Here is a 17,454-nt window from a genome sequence, read left to right as displayed (position 1 = left end):
CTACTTTCTCAATATATTGAAACACAAAGAATCAATACTACCCCACTAGGACTCGAATCCATGGCCTCCCATTTTCAATTGAAAGAGTGTCATATTAAATTTATAGGAGTTTTCAAAAAAAAATAAAATTATAGGAAGAGTTATTTTCAATTGAAAGAGTGTCATATTAAATTTCTTGGAAGTGACATTTCCTATAAATTTAATATGAGACTCTTTCAACTGAACACAATTTATACAAAGTCTACCAGGAAAGTGATTCGCCACCTAACATATATATTAACATGATTATCAATCTCCTCAATCTCTTTCCTAACTCTGTTTCTCTCATCTATCTCTAAAAACTACATATTTAGCATTTGTTTATTTTCCAATTAAACAATGCAACTTTACCCCTTCAATTCACTGTAACTTTCCGCATATGAATTCCCGAAGCTTTGGGTGGTTCTCTTTTAGCCCTCTCTTTCCCATCCTGCAATTCTTGATCCTAATGCCTGAACTTCCCCGCGGCTCAAACAATACGTATTCTCCAGATGGAATTGTATATCGGGGCTGTGGAAATATGTTCAACTGTGGTGATATCAGTGATGTGGGATATCCTTTTCGCAGCTACAATGGTTCTCCGTACTGTGGTCATCCTGGTTTTGAGCTGTCCTGCAATGAGGGGAACACAACCATTGATATCATGAACAAGACATATCGTGTCTTGGAAATCAATCAGGCTTCAAAAACAATGAAGATAGTCAGAGAAGATATGATGGAAGGAAATTGCCCCCAAGAATTTAACACCAGTCTGGATAACTCACTCTTTGAATATACTACCAGCTACATAAACCTCACCTTTCTATATGGTTGCCATGAAGGAATTAATAATATTCCAGGGATAGGCACTATTCCTTGTGGGGATAGCAATGATGCTTATGTATTGCCAGCAGGAGCTGGGGTTCGTGTAAATTGTAGCAGTAGCGTGATAGTTTCAGTTCCAGTGCCAGTGGTTGGTGCTGGATATGGAGGGGTTATTGATTCGACGCTTTTAATGAAAACACTTAAAGAGGGGCAGGAGATTAGATGGAAGATGGATAGTAAGGCATGTGATGTTTGCACTAAATCTAAGGGAAGGTGTGGAATTGACATGGTCACCAATCAAACTACTTGTTATTGTCCCAACATGCCTTATACATTTGATACTTGTTCAGACTCTCCTGCATCTCCAGGTATATATGCTTGTATAGTAGTTCCGTGTAAGGTGGATATGGGTCTAAATGTTCATAATTATCTTTTAAAAATTCATAATTTATATGCTACGAACACACAATATTAACATATATTTAATTACCTTGTTTTGTATTAACAAGTTCTTTTCAAATACTGCAATCACACGATATTTCTACAGTTGTTATGTGTTTTGACTTACGACTGAAAATACACAATGTATATGTCGTTTAGGACCAGCGGTCCACCTTGCAAGGTGGACCCTGGTCCATCGTAACAACTCAGTAGTTCGGGTCGTTATATCGTGGACCGCGGTTAAAACGGCGCCGTTTCTTTAAGTAAAGAAACGGCGCGTCGTTAATATTAACGGAGCGCGTGTTTTTTTGTATGTTAATTATCAACTGACACTACAGTGTATTTAAACCGACACTGCCTCACGTATTATTTTTATATTATCAAATGAAACTGCAGTTATATCAAAATGATACCGTAGTTGTGGTGAAATGAAACTGCAGTGTATATAAAATAAAACAGAATAACATTTCATATATTTGAGTGTATATTGTACAATGAAGCTGTAATTATATCAAAATGATCATGTAGTCGTGTTTTAATAAAACTATAGTGTATATAAAATAAAGGGAAAATGACACTTTTTTCCCCTGTGTTATATACGATGAGTTACACTGTTAAAGACTATAACAACTAGCGTAAGATAATCCTATCTAACAGGGAAACCATAAACATAACCTATTACAAAGCTAGTTAAACATAACAATTAATAAGAATAATATTAATGTGGCTAACACACCCCCTCAAGCACAAGGGTGGTGAGCTACCACATTGAGCTTGTCACGAAGTAGAGCAAACCGCGGCTCGGGAAGCGGTTTTGTGAAGATGTCTGCTAGCTGGTCCTTTGTAGACACAAAATTGACCACCATCTGACCAGAGGCTACCTTGTCACGTACGAAGTGGAAGTCAATTTCTACATGCTTGGTCCTGGCATGAAAAACTAGATTGGCACACAGGTAGGTGGCACCAAGGTTGTCGCACCAGAGAGTAGTCGGGTGGCCGGAATGTAGACCAAGCTCACGGAGTAATGACACGATCCAGGTGACCTCAGCAGAGTCGTCTGCAAGAGCCTTGTATTCCGCTTCAGTTGACGATCGAGCTACCGTGCGCTGCTTCCTGGATAGCCAAGAAGCCAGATTGCACCCCAGAAAAACAGCGTAGCCGCTTGTGCTTTTCCTGTCTTGAGGACATCCGGCCCAGTCCGAGTCGGAGAATGTATGAATAGTGGAGGTGTTGGAGACGGCGAGCCGCAAGCCGTAGTCTAGAGTGCCTTTGATGTAACGAACTACACGCTTTAACAGGACCCAATGATCAACAGTCGGGGAGTGCATGAACTGACACAGACGGTTGACAGCAAATGCCAAATCTGGGCAAGTGATAGTTAAGTACTGCAGAGCACCAACAATGCGTCAATACTGAGTCGGGTTGCCATACAACTCATCAGACGGAGATACAGGTTGATTGACAGCCGCCGGAGTGGCGTGAGGCTTACAATCTGTCATGCCGGCGCGATCCAGAATATCCTTCATATAGTGGCATTGAGAGAGCATGAACCCTGCATCGAGCTTAATTGTCTCAATACCAAGGAAGAAACCAGGTGTCCCAAGGTCTCGTATTTTAAAGGTCGTGGACAGTCTTTGCAGAAGCGTAGTGATAAGAATCAGATCATTCCCCATCATTATAATGTCGTCGACGTAGACCAATAAGTACACCCGAGATGTACCCGTAGTGTAGTAGAAAAGTGAAACATCAGTCTTTGACGCCAAAAAACCTACAGAGATTAGAAAATCATGCAATCTTTTGAACCATGCCCGGGGAGCTTGTTTAAGACCATATAACGAGCGCTGAAGATGGCACACATGATCTGGGTGTGTAGGATCTTCATACCCCGATGGTTGCTTCATATAAACCGTTTCAGCTAAGTGACCGTTTAAAAAAGCGTTGTGGACATCTAGTTGTCGTAGAGTCCAAGCATTCGTCACGGCCAGAGAAAACAGAAGCATGACTGTAGTCGGTTTGACCACAGGGCTAAAGGTGTCAAAAAAGTCTTCACCAGCAACCTGGTTGAAGCCTTTCGCAACCAGACGAGCCTTGTACCGTTCGACCGCACCATCCGCAGTGCGTTTGGTGCGAAACACCCACTTGCAGTCGATGATATTCATCTGTGGCTCTGCTGGAACAAGACTCCAAGTATTATTGTGTAATAAGGCATTGAACTCCTGATCCATAGCATCCCACCACTGTGGATGCCCAACAGCCTGAGAATAACAGGTTGGATCAGTTGTGACACTTAGAGCATGAAATTGTTCGCCCGAACCCCGAGTCATGTGCCTGAGTCGCATAACATGGCTGTGAGCCTCTGTCGGAGCCGCACGCACCCGAGTCTTGACTCATCGTGGTTTAGCGGGGCCCTGAATGGCCAAGGGAGCAGGTTCCTGAGCCAACTGTATAGGACTAGGCGGGTGTTCATACCCTTGGTGATCCGGCAGAACCGGTGCCGGTGGAGTATCCTGGATTGGAGATATGATTGGCCCAGCTGCCCATGGTACTGGACATGAGACTGTTGATGCCGCGGCCTGCAAATTTAAGTCTGCAAATGGGAAAACAGACTCATCAAAACGCACATGGCGGCAGATATAGATCTTTCCACTTGTTAGAACCATGCATCTGTATCCTCTAAAGGACGGTGGATACCCTAAGAATACACAAGGTGCCGAGCGGTACTCTATCTTGTGCCGATTATAAGGCCTTAGATAAGGGTAACACCGGCACCCAAACACTCGAAGAAACGTGTATGGAGGTGGATTTTTATGTAGACGCGTGTATGGGGTGTCAAAATTTAGAGCTGATGTGGGTAGGTAGTTTATTAGACAGGTGGCTGTTTCAAAGGCGTAGTCCCAATATTGTTGTGGAACTGACCCTTCAGCCATCAAGCTTAACCCGGTTTCAACAATATGCCTATTTTTGCGTTCAACTCTACCATTTTGTTCGTGCGTGTACGCATAGGATTGACGGTGAATAATGCCAAGTTGGGTAAAGGTATGATGCAACTTGTGGTATTCTCCGCCTAAATCTGACTGGATCGACTTGATAGAACGCGAAAATTGGCGTTCTACCATGACTCTGAACGACTCGAAAATTTTATATATATCAGATTTTACCCGTAAGGGATAAAACCAACAAAATCGCGAACAACCATTGACAAATAGCAAAAAGTATCTAAATTCACTAGCCGAGATTATAGGAGCTGGGCCCCAAATGTCGGTATATAGTAAATCTAATACATTTTCACTACAAAACGAAACCCTATCTAAAGGAAAGCGGGAAGCTTTGCCAAGATGACACGAAGCGCATGACCCCGATGATTTGACTTTATTTGGTGTGACCGGGCACGACTTTAACACATGGTTTTGAACGTGTGCATGCGGGTGGCCCAACCTACTATGCCAAACTGCAGGAGTGGTACGGGAAGTTAAATACGCGAAATGAGACTGGGAGACCGACAGCCGGTATAAGCCGCCCGACGTAGGACCCCTAAGCAGCACCGCCTTGGTGATTGAATCCTTCACAATAAAACAGTTTTTGTGAAATTCAAAAAGCACGTTGTTATCATTCGTAAACCGGTGCACAGACAATAACGGAACAGAAAATTCAGGAACATAAAGCACGTTAGACAAGTGTAAAGGTTTTGACTCGGAATATACAGATGCATGACCAACGCGTGAAATTATCAAACCTGCGTCGTTACCAACACAGAGGACATCCCCTCTGTTATAGTCTTCCGATTGTGTCAACATAGACGGATCAGGCGTGGCATGGGCCGACGCTCCGGTGACCGGGAACCACCCGACGGTTGAAGCAGTAGCCGACGCATCCTCACCGGGCACCACCATGTTAGCTTGAGCCGGTGGTTGAGCATACCGTTTATAGTAGTAAATAGCAGTATGCCCTTGTGCCCTGCAAATTTGACAGCGAGGAGCTCCGCCACGGCCACCACGGCCCCTGTTCTGCCCATTCCGACCACGGCCATGATTGCCGCGTGCCTGACCGTTCGAGCCACCACGCCCATCACCACGACGAATTGGTAGACATGGTGGGTAAGGAGTGGTGTTTGGCCGGTGGGTTAAGGGAGGAGATCGGGGTTGTTGCGGGGAGGAGAGGAGAGAGAGAGAGAGCAGGCCTGGTCTATCTGATACCAAATGAGATAACTGAAGATTATTGAATTCAAACAGGATAGGAGTTACACTGTTAAAGACCATAACAACTAGCGTAAGATAATCCTATCTAACAGGGAAACCCTAAACATAGCCTATTACAAAGCTAGTCAAACATAACAATTAATAAGAATAATATTAATATGGCTAACATATACTTATAGCACTTTTTCCCCCTAAGTTATTTAAGTGGTAGTTTTTCACCCCTGATATGTTAAATGGACATATTTACCCTTAAAATAAATATTTCATTTATTTTTCTTTCCAACAAATTATAACCACGATTTGACAAAATAAAATACATTAATTGTTGAATTTAGAATATTTTAAAAATAAAAAATAAAATTTTAAAAGAAACTGATTTGTTCCGATTTGAACCTCCAGTTCACGGTTCATAATCCATTTTTTTTCTAGTTTACGATTTTAATAAACGGAAACCCAAATATTGGGTTATGTTTTGAATCATAACCGAAAAATTTTGATTTGATTGTTATAGTGTTCGGTTCAGTTCAAACCGAACCCCGGTTATCCCTATGTATAAGCAATAATTTGTTGAAGAAGAGAAATAAATAAAATATTTATTTTAAGGGTCAAATGTCCATTTTATATATTAAGGGGGGGGGGGGGGGGGGGGGGGAATCACCACTTTTATAACAATTAAGGGGGCAAATGTGGATGCATGAATAACTTAGAGGGAAAAAGTGCTATAAGCATATAATTAAGGGGGGAAAACTGCCATTTTTCCTAAAATAAAATTAAATAACATTTTCACATATTTGAGTCTATAAATATCGAATGAAACTGTAGTTGTGTTGAATTGAAACTGCAGTGTATACAAAATGAAACTGAATAACAGAGTTACTTTTTACGGAACGGCGCGAAACGAATGCCGTTTCTTTTCATTAAACAAAACGACGTTGTTTTGATGCGCGGTGCATAATCGATTATGCACCGCGGTGCACAATATAATTTGTCCAATAGTTCCTTCCCTTGAGATAATTCAGCTCGTGATTGAGGTCCGGATTTTAATTTTAAGTCTGGCCAGCCAGTCCTGCCCATATATTTTTAAAATATATAATATATAATCTTAATCTTAATAATTATAATAAAGCCATATGGTCTTGTGAAAATTAAATGTTGATATTAATGGTTAAATGTTGGTATTAACAACATTTAATTTTCTCAAGACCATATAGTGTGTGTGCATATATATATATATATATATATATATATATATATATATATATATATATATATATATATATATATATATATATATATATGAATATGAATTGCAACTATGTTGATATTAAGTTATGTATTTTTTAAAAAATAATATTATTATAATGTTGTCCAATATTCATTCCGTGCATCGCATGGGTAGCATACTAGGAGTAGACTTACTCAAGATCAAATATGTATACCGCTAGCTGCGATTATTAATAGTAACTTTTTGTATCATACTATTTTCAATTATTAAATTAAATATTGTAAATACAATATCATAATTATTTTGCCATATACTTAATAAAAATGTAATTTTAAACAATTAAATTGTAGTTCATGTTTTCTTCTTCTGTACTTCAAATACCATTATTAAAAACATTTTTTTTTACCTATTCTAATATTACAAACAAATCTTTAATATTTAGTCCGTGCATCGCACGGGACAATACTATTATGCATATATAATCTAAAAGACTAATATCACATTACAAATTGCATGTGTTACGTATTTACTATTTAACTAGTATACTAATTAGTAATTACTACCAATATTTATTTGGAGTTTAGAGGTGCCAAAAGGACAATAGCCATTTTTAATTGAAAGAAATATTGTTTCTGTGGATGGGGAGTGATGATATACATGGTACCCAAGGAATTCAATAGCATTAATATAATGTGATATTGTTCAAGTAGACATACATTCTTTCAGCTGAATCAACTTGCTCCTATACTCCATACTCAACATGCATATGCTGGGTTGTTAGTAGGTGAACTATACGCATACAGATTGTAATTGAAATATAGTAACTACTCTTGATCGATCAAGATTTGTGTATTATTTATTTATTTATTGAGTACTACTACTCTGTTATAGGGTGGTTGACTGAAATAGGACGATTATGCATCCGAATTCTCAAAATATGACGATTTTTTTTTTTTGGACAAATTTGTGAAAAGTTCACTTGGGACATGCGTTTTAGGCATGTCCCATTTCTTTTTTTATTTTTTTTTTCGTTTCCAAAGACGCAAATGGGAGTTGCGTCTTTGGTATTGTATACTTCAAACGCATTAGGTAAATGCGTTTGACGTATATTATTGGTATATGGTAAAACGCATGTACGAGATGCGTTTGACGTATAATACGTCAAACGCATCTCGTACATGCGTTGTCCTCGCCGGGGGATGCAAGAGTCCGGGGTGGGCTGTTCGATGGGACTACTGATGGCTGGGCCTGCGCAGCAAAAATGCAAGTGGGACTTGCGTTTTGACTAGCTGACAGCCTGGTCAAAATGCAAATCTCACTTGCATTTTTGCTGCGCAGGCCCGGCCATTAATAGTCCCATCCAACAATGTTGATATGTATTTGTACATGGCTGTAGATGTTATCGATTTTACTATAAATACAGTTACAAATTGAGTGAAATTATAGTGTATATCTTCAGTTTGATACAAAAGAAAGGCAATATGCAACACTTTAACAGTATTGAATTTCAAATCAAGGTCTGCGAACTTGTTTATATATTATCATTTTTTATGAGGAGAAAGAAGAAAAATAGAAGGTAAGACTTTAAGTATATATATATATATATATATATATATATATATATATATATAATATAAACAGACACACACACACATATATAACATTATCTAGTCTAATTAAGCTTCTCGGGGTAAAAAGTCGAGAGATAAGAAATCTAGTTCTTCAGGTGCTCTACATTTTGGCAAAGGATAATAATGATGCTAAGGTAGTTACCCTTTTACTTCAGCAATATGGATTTTCTTATGTGTTATATTTTCTACAGACCTCATAATGCATATTTCCTCCCTGTAATTTGTATTCTGGCATTTAATATCAATGTCGAGTAGATATAAATGATCTAATTGCTAGTTGGCATTGATTGGTTAGAATAGCCTTTATTGCCATACTCTAATAAGTGATCTTAAGTGTCGTGAAGGCTAAACATTTTGCAGGAAAGAATTGTTGAAGTTGATAATGGAATGGAAACAACACATAGTTTCATTGTTGGATGGGACTATTGATGGTCGGGCCTGTGCAGCAAAATGCAAGTGGGATTTGGGTTTTGACCAGGCTGTCAGCGGGTCAAAACGCAAGTCCCACTTGCATTTTTGCTGCGCAGGCCCAGCCATCAATAGTCCCATCGAACAGCCCACCCTGGACCCTTGCATCCCCCGGCGAGGACAACGCATGTACGAGATGCGTTTGACGTATAATACGTCAAACGCATCTCGTACATGCGTTTTACCATATACCAATAATATACGTCAAACGCATTTACCTAATGTGTTTGACGTATACAATACCAAAGACGCAACTCCCATTTGCGTCTTTGGAAACGGAAAAAAAAATAAAAAAAGAACTGGGACATGCCTAAACTTTTCACAAATTTGTCCAAAAAAAAAAATCGTCATATTTTGGGAATTGGGATGCATAATCGTCCTATTTCAGTCTTTTTCCCCTCTGTTATAATGTAATATCTGTCAATACTCAATACCGCTCCCATTGGAGATTGAATACATGACCTTCCTTTTGAAAGAGTCACTTTGTGCCACTACTCCACTAGACCACACTAGACCACAAGCTAGGTCATTGGCATTTGTGTATTACTATTTTGCATAACATTTTAACATCTATTTTTTCTTGCAGAATCTAGGAAAGGGCTTAGCACTGGTGTGAAAGTTGCTCTAGGTAAAGTAATCACCATTCCCATCACATAATTTTTTGTTAATGTAATAGATGCTCTGACCTACTGGCATTAGATTATTTCTTACCATAGTCCAGCACTTAAAAATTAAAATTAGAATGTACTCCTACTTTCAACCTTTATATGCAGCTGCCATGTTTGGCTTACTGGGAGTAGTACTAACTTCAGCGCTTATAATATACTTCCTCAAAAGGAGATGTTTCTGGAGAAGGGGAAATGAAAGGCTAGAAAAAATTGAAGCATTCATAAGGACTAATGGATTTCATGCTACCAAGCTATATACTTATTTGGATATAAAGAAAATGACCAATTCTTTCAATAATAAAATAGGAGAAGGAGGTTTTGGTAGTGTATATAGAGGAAAGTTACCTGATGGATGCCCAGTAGCTGTGAAGCTATTGACCAACACAAAGGGTAATGGAGAAGATTTCATCAATGAAGTTGGTAGCATTAGTCGAACTTCCCACGTGAACATAGTTACTCTTGTAGGGTTTTGTTATCATAAGAAAAGAGCGTTGGTCTATGAATTCATGCCTAATGGATCATTAGACAAGTACATAGGCAACAAGGGGTCCCAAAATAAGAGTTGTCCGTTGGAGTGGAAGACATTGTACCAGATTGCAATTGGCATTGCTCGAGGACTAGAATATCTGCACAGAGGGTGTAACACAAGAATCATGCACTTTGACATTAAACCTGATAACATTCTTTTGGACAAGGATTTCACACCCAAAATCTCTGATTTCGGCCTGGCAAAACTGTGCAAGAAAGAGCAGGGCATTGTATCGCTATCTGCGTGTGGTGTTAGAGGAACAATAGGATACATTGCTCCAGAAGTTATCTTCGGAAGCATTGGAAACGTCTCACACAAGTCTGATGTTTATAGTTATGGCATGACAGTTATCGACATGGTGGGAGTAAGGGAGAATGTAAACGCAGCTCAAACGAGTGACTTATATTTCCCGAATTGGATATATGAGCATCTGGAGCAAGGATTAGATTTCAATCTTGAAGGCATCATAGATGAGGAGGATAAAGAAATGGCAATGAAGATGATCTTGGTTAGTTTGTGGTGCATCTAAACAAATCCAGCAGACCGCCCTTCTATAAGAAGAGTGGTGGAGATGTTGGAGGGAAGCATTGGCTCCTTGCAGATTCCACCCAAACCAGTTTTCTGTCCTCCAACCGAGTTCCCTCAGCTGTTCTCTACATCATCATCAGTTACCACAGAAATTTGATGCAAGAAAGGGTCGATAATGTATCAAATGAGGATTTTAAGTTTGGGATCTTATGACATAATATCTAAATAATACTGCCAACCTGCTGTTTTCAACAAAGTAAAACACTGTTTTGTCATGTAAGAACAAATTTGATAAATATTCATAACTCTCATACAGAGTATTAGGGCTGAAATCATGCATTAAATAATGAAACCGTCTAATATATATTAGAGATGCAATTCAACCCAAATTTGGGTTGCCTTCTCCACCGATTGCCGGAAAATACGTCGGAAATACGCCGAATCTTCAATGACCTATGATAGCAGGTTATTTACCTGTATTTGGGCTTCTTTGCATCAAAATACATTGTTCATGGGTGTAATTGCACCTTTAAAAAATTGGAGGATCTAATTGACTTTTTAACAAAAGTTTGAGGGCCTATTTGACCCTTTTTCCTTATTTGATGACGAACAGGAACGGGTCAGCCAGGAGTAAATGATGCGGTCGGCCTTGAGTATTACTGCGATTTTGTCGCTTGTGTTACTGATTGTGAATGTGGAGATAGTGCAAAACTTTTAGAATTTGCCCAAAACATTTTGGACTTATATTTTTTCATATAACAATTATATATATTATTTAAAAATTAGAACAGACTAATTGATCGTTGGACATGACGTTTTGCCCAAAACGCGTGCACACGACTAAGCCAACTAGTATCTAAATAATATGCAGTAATTTACAGGGTCTGCTCTATGTCACTATTACGAACGTAACTACTGTAAATACCAAGTCCAAAAATCTGACATAAGCAAACTAAAAGTCAAGAGTTGAAGTTTGTGAGCAGTTAAACAGCACATATGTAGCTAAACCGCAATGCTTCATGATCACCCGGCCAATATGGATTCCAATCTTAGTCTTAAATCATTGCTCTCACTCATTACACTCCTCATCTTCATCCACACGCCTGCAAATTTCTGTCTTGATGAGTATGTGAGCTGCGGTGAGTCATTCAACTGCGCCAATATTGAAAACATTGGCTACCCTTTCTGGGGAGGGAGCCGTCCGGCCTACTGCGGCCACCTACATTTTGGGCTGAACTGAAATAATAATCCTATCGGTGAAATACAGAGTTTTTAATATCAGCAACCGGTGGCAGACGGCCACTATTGCCCGAGATGATCTGTTAAGCAATATTTGCCCCTCAAATCCTCGAAACGCATCCTTGGACCTAAACCTCTTCAGCTACGACGTTTCATCTGGCGACCAGAACATCACCCTGTTCTACGGTTGCACCGTCATAGCCACAGCTCCAGTTAATCCAATTCCCAGCCTCTTTAACTGCAGTGAAGACAATTCTAATAACTCAAACAGAAATAATGTCCTCTGGTCACCCAGTGCAGGATTGCCAAATATCCTCCCCGCCGGTATCTCCATCAAGTGCCGGAGTGAGATCTTTGTTACTGTCACTCAAGGAGCTTTTCAGGCTTTACGTAATGCTTCCCTTGTTTCTGAGGAGCTTCTAAGAACATCCGTGGGGGGTGGTTTTTTGGTGGGGTGGAAAGCAAATAATAGCTTGTGCGAGGAGTGCATGAGGTCCGGGGGACGATGCGGTTCCAGTGGCATTTCAACAAAATTTGTTTGCTACTGTGCTAATGGAATTACGTGCAATTATAGCAATGGTATTATCTCTCTACTCTTTCACACCTCATTATAAAATATTTCATTAATTTTCATATACTTCATACTGTCATTCTAGAGACTTCTTCCATTATATTAAACTGCAATGGAACAATTTAAATGGTTTAGTTGTCATTTTATATTTGGAGAGAAGTTTGAACTCAATTGACTGTTCATCAGATGACAAAATGAAGGTGGAAATCACATTTAGGGTGTGTTTGGTTCGTACATGGAATCGGAATATTTGGGTAATGGTAATAGGTTTTGGTGAAAATATATTTTACATATTTAGTAGTAAGGTGGAATTGGAATGATTACCAATATTATTGTTGGGTTATGTATGAACCTATAATAGAAATAGAGGTTTTAAAAATACAAAAACAGACCATTTATATTCTAATATAAGCACCAATATGAAAAAATAAAAATAAAAACAAAAATCTAAAAGCACTAATCCAAACTTAAAAATCAAATTACTAAGGTGAATAATAGAATGAAACCCTTATTTTATTAGTGAATGTGTTTTCTAATTAAGGGGGTAATCAAATCGTAGAATAGTATTCTAAAAACCTGTCAATTGAACAATAACAATGACTTTGATTCCATTCCTAATAGCTAAACCATGAACCAAACACACTCTTAGTTTGCAATGGTCAGCCCAACATGACTAGATTTCCCTCCATGTTTCATGAATTGGAGGAAATATACAACTAAATGGTACAGTGTTCGTCAATTAGCTGTTAGTTGTTAATTGAAGGCCTGATTGGTTTAATTAGCTGATAAGTGATTGTGGTATTAGCTGGTTTAATTAGTTGATAAGTGATTGTGTTAGCTAGTTTAATCAGCTGATAGTATTATCTGGTTATAGAGATGTTGTAGTAAATTAACTATTTATTATTACAGTTTATTGTTATCATTGTGATATTATTAATTATTTTTGACTATTTTTTTGTTATATTATTAATAATGTTATAATTATAAAGATATACAACATAACGGTTAACACAATTATCCATATATATATATATATATCAACTAACATTCTTCCAAATGTGTCCCCTTCAACTAACATGTACTTGAGGATGGATGCCTAGTAATAATCCAATGCCTTGGAAGTTCAACTACACGTGACTCACATGCCAAGCCCCCAAAATGTGTCCCCTTCAACCCTTCATATATAAGGCACATTCAATGCCTTGGGGTGACTTTTGGACTTTAACCTAAGATGTACTTGTTCGGAAATATTGGACTCCCGGTCACAATTGACTGAGCCCACATACTTGTATTCTATAATCCACTTAGATTCATTCATATACTTTAGTGTATTTACCATATTAATTTTGCATAACATTTAATAAATGATGTGGAATACGGAGACTATTTTTTTGTATAATACTATTTCGCATAACATTTAATGAATGATGTGTATCTATTTTCATATGATTTTTTTTTTATTTTAATTAAGATAGATTTGTGTACTACTATTTTGCATAACATTTTTAACATGTATTTCCTCTTGCAGAATCTAAAAAAGGGCTTAGCACTGTTGTGGATATTCCTTTTGGTAAAGTAACATCTTTAATTTCCATACAAAACATTTTGGGTTGTTTGGTGAACTATACGTGTACAGAATATAATTAAAATAATTTCTTCCTGATCAATCGTGAGAGCCACTCAGCCACTACAGATTTGTGTATTACTGTTTTGCATAACATTTTAACATATATTTCATCTTGCAGAATCTAGAAAATTTCTTGGCTTTTCTGCCACTAATGTGATTGCTGATCGACGTAAGTAACCATCTTTAATTTCTGGGTGGTTTGGTGAACTATACGTATACAGAATGCATTAAATAAAGTAATGAGCAAATACCAATTTTGGTCCAACGAGTATTAACGAAATGACATTTTTGGTCCACATGTTTAATTTCTACCAATTTTCATCCACCACTATTATTTTAGTACCAATTTTCATCCACAACTATTGTTTTAGTGCCAAAATTCATCACGCCGGTCACCCCTTCGTTTAAGACATGCCGAAATGTGAAATTATTAAGGGTAGTTTCGTGCTTTTCAAATTAGGATCCCTATTTGAGCATGAATAAAGGGATTTAAGCCCTAAAATTTATCCCAATTCGCAGTTTTCTTCTTCAAATTCATGTAGGATGGGGAGGAGAACTACGAATTGAGATCGATCTTAGGGTTTAAATTCATTTACTTATGCTCAAATTGGAATCATAAGTTGAAAAAGATGAAAATGTCCTTAAAATTTTTAGATTTAGGGATGTCTTAAATAGATGGGTGACCGACGTGATGAATTTTGGTACTAAAATAATAGTCGTGGATTAAAATTGGTATTAAAACAATAGTCGTGGATGAAAATTGGTAGAAATTAAACATGTGGACCAAAACCGTCATTTTGCTAATACTCGTGGGATCAAAATTGGTATTTGCTCTAAAGTAATTATAGATTTCTTCCTGATCAAGCAACACGTGACCGTAGTCGCCTTATCGGGTGACGTAGAGATTCAAACCCATGACTTTTGGTCTGGCTCTGATACCAAATTAAAGAATGTGTTACATCCCAACTAAAAGCCTAAGTTAATAGTTGGATTGCACATTCAATGGTTATATGCTCAACAAGGTCCACTATAAATTTGTGGGCAAATTGTCAAATATACAAAATTTGACTTTATAATGCACAGAATTCATGTTCATAATATACATACACATAAACACGATATAATGAATATGAATTTTTTTGTGTATTATGAATATGAATTCTGCGTATTATGAACGTGAATTCTGCATATTATGTTAAGTGTTTATGTGTCCTCAACTATATAATACACAGAATTCATGTTCATAACACACATAATTTATGTTCATTATATCGTATTTATATGTATGTGTATTATAAACATGAATTATGTGTATTGAATCAGTGCATCGATATAACGATTGAAATTTGTGTATTACTGTTTTGCATAACATTTTAACATCTATTTCATCTTGCAGACTACACAAAACTTCAAATGGTCTTACTATATATAGGTAAAGTAACCGCCATTAATTTCCATCACATCATCTTTTGATAAACTGATGCTCTGATCTACTTGCATTAGATGTGCTACCAGCATTTACATTTAGAATGTAGCCCTAATTTCAACATTTATATATATATATGCAGCTTTCTCGTTTGTCATATTCGGAATAATACTAACTTTATTGGATATAATCCGCGGCTTCTGCAAAAGGAAGAGTGATGAAAGTCTAGAAAGAATAGAAGCATTCATAAGGACTAATGGATGCAATGCTACTAAGCTATATACTTATTTGGATATAAAAAAAAATGACCAATTCATTCAGAGACAAAATAGGTGAAGGAGGTTTTGGTAGTGTATACAAAGGAAAATTGCCTGATGGATGCCCAGTAGCTGTGAAGCTATTGACCGACACAAAGGGGACTGGAGATGATTTCATAAATGAAGTTGCTAGCATTTGTCGAACTTCCCACGTGAACATAGTTACTCTTGTAGGGTTCTGTTACCAGAAGAAAAGAGCTTTGGTCTATGAATTCATGCCTAATGGATCGTTAGACAAGTACATAGGCAACAAGGGGTTACAAAATATGAGTTGTCTGGCGTGGAAGACATTGTACCAGATTGCAATTGGCATTGGTCGAGGACTAGAATATCTGCACAAAGGGTGTAAAACAAGAATCATGCACTTTGACATTAAGCCTAATAACATTCTGTTGGACAAGGATTTCACCCCCAAAATCTCAGATTTCGGCCTGGCAAAATTGTGCAAGAAAGAGGGGAGCATTGTATCGCTATCAGAATGTGGTGTTAGAGGAACAATAGGATACATTGCTCCAGAAGTTATCTTCGGAAGCATTGGAAATGTCTCACACAAGTCTGATGTTTATAGTTATGGCATGACAGTTATCGACATGGTGGGAGTAAGGGAGAACATACACGCGGCTCAGACAAGTGACTTATATTTCCCGAATTAGATATATGAGCATCTGGAGCAAGGGTTAGATTTCAGTCTTGAAGGCATCATAGACGAGGAGGATAAAGAAATGGCAATGAAGATGATATTGGTTAGTTTGTGGTGCATCCAGACGAATCCAGCAGACCGCCCTTCCATAAGAAAAGTGGTAGAGATGTTGGAGGGAAGCGTCGACTCCTTGCAGATTCCACCAAAACCACATTTCTGTCCTCCAACTGATGAGTTTTCTCAGCAGTCCTCTACATCATCAGTTACCACAGAAATCTGAGGAAGGAAAGGGTCCATAATGTATCAAATGAGGACTTTAAGTATGGGATCTTATGACATATAGTATCTAAATACTGCCAACCTGCTGTTTTGAACAGAGTAAAAATAGTGTTTTGTCATGTAAGAACAAATTTGATTAATATTCTCTCATACAGAGTATTAGAGCTGAAATATCCATTAAATAATGAAACCATGTAATATAATCTTTTTTAATTAACAGAGTACAATATGTAGATACTGTTGTCTCGTGATCAGTATGCATGGGTAGTCTTAGTATAGTTGTGTAGGTATGGTAATGATTAGGTTATGGTATGTTAAATGAGGAGAGCATTGGGTAACTACGGAGGAGCTGTTAGCTGATAGCTAGCCCTGTGCATTGAACGGATCGGATCGGATATGTAATCCGTCCATCCAATCGAATTTCGGATTGCATTTTACTGATTCAATTCGTTATTTGTTTGTACTTAAAATTGGATATGCTAAATCGGATATCGGATTTTACGGATCGGATTTCGGATTTCAGATTTCATTCGGATTCAAAAAGTCATTAAGAATTGAATAACTGAAACAAAATATTACTTTAATTTAAAATACTGTTATACTCTAAGTCTCCATTAACAAAATAAGTAAATAACTAATAAGTAAACAAAATAAAACAAGCAACAACTTAATAATTTTCAGAGTTAAATAACTTAAACATCCAACATATAATAATTTTCAAAGTAGGATTGTTCAAATTTGTCATATAACCTTTTAATGCATTTTTGCCGCCCGTACCATGCCTTTCTGTATAGACGTATGGTATATGGTTAGAACATTTTTAACT

The 17,454-nt window shown here is 37.6% G+C and overlaps 1 protein-coding gene and 1 pseudogene across 1 annotated transcript; both read left to right on the top strand.

Annotated features, from left to right (window-relative positions):
• The first annotated feature begins 472 nt into the window (after window positions 1-472).
• Window positions 473-16,723, top strand: LOC109151147 (annotated as a pseudogene).
• Window positions 9,345-10,694, top strand: LOC109151273 (LEAF RUST 10 DISEASE-RESISTANCE LOCUS RECEPTOR-LIKE PROTEIN KINASE-like 2.1). The gene is made up of 2 exons (XM_019299196.1): window positions 9,345-9,432; window positions 9,578-10,694. The coding sequence occupies exon 2, from the start codon at window positions 9,583-9,585 to the stop codon at window positions 10,528-10,530; it is 948 nt and encodes a 315-aa protein (XP_019154741.1). The 5' UTR covers window positions 9,345-9,432; window positions 9,578-9,582; the 3' UTR covers window positions 10,531-10,694.
• Window positions 16,724-17,454: the final 731 nt, after the last annotated feature.

This window comes from Ipomoea nil, unplaced genomic scaffold (assembly GCF_001879475.1).
Source record: "Ipomoea nil cultivar Tokyo-kokei standard unplaced genomic scaffold, Asagao_1.1 scaffold2283, whole genome shotgun sequence".
NCBI lineage: Eukaryota > Viridiplantae > Streptophyta > Magnoliopsida > Solanales > Convolvulaceae > Ipomoea > Ipomoea nil.
This window is presented reverse-complemented; position numbering and strand designations above follow the sequence as displayed.

Excerpts from the sequence above, each read along its gene's own strand:
- LOC109151273 (XM_019299196.1), top strand. The coding sequence starts at position 9,583 with ATGTTTGGCTTACTGGGAGTAGTACTAACTTCAGCGCTTATAATATAC.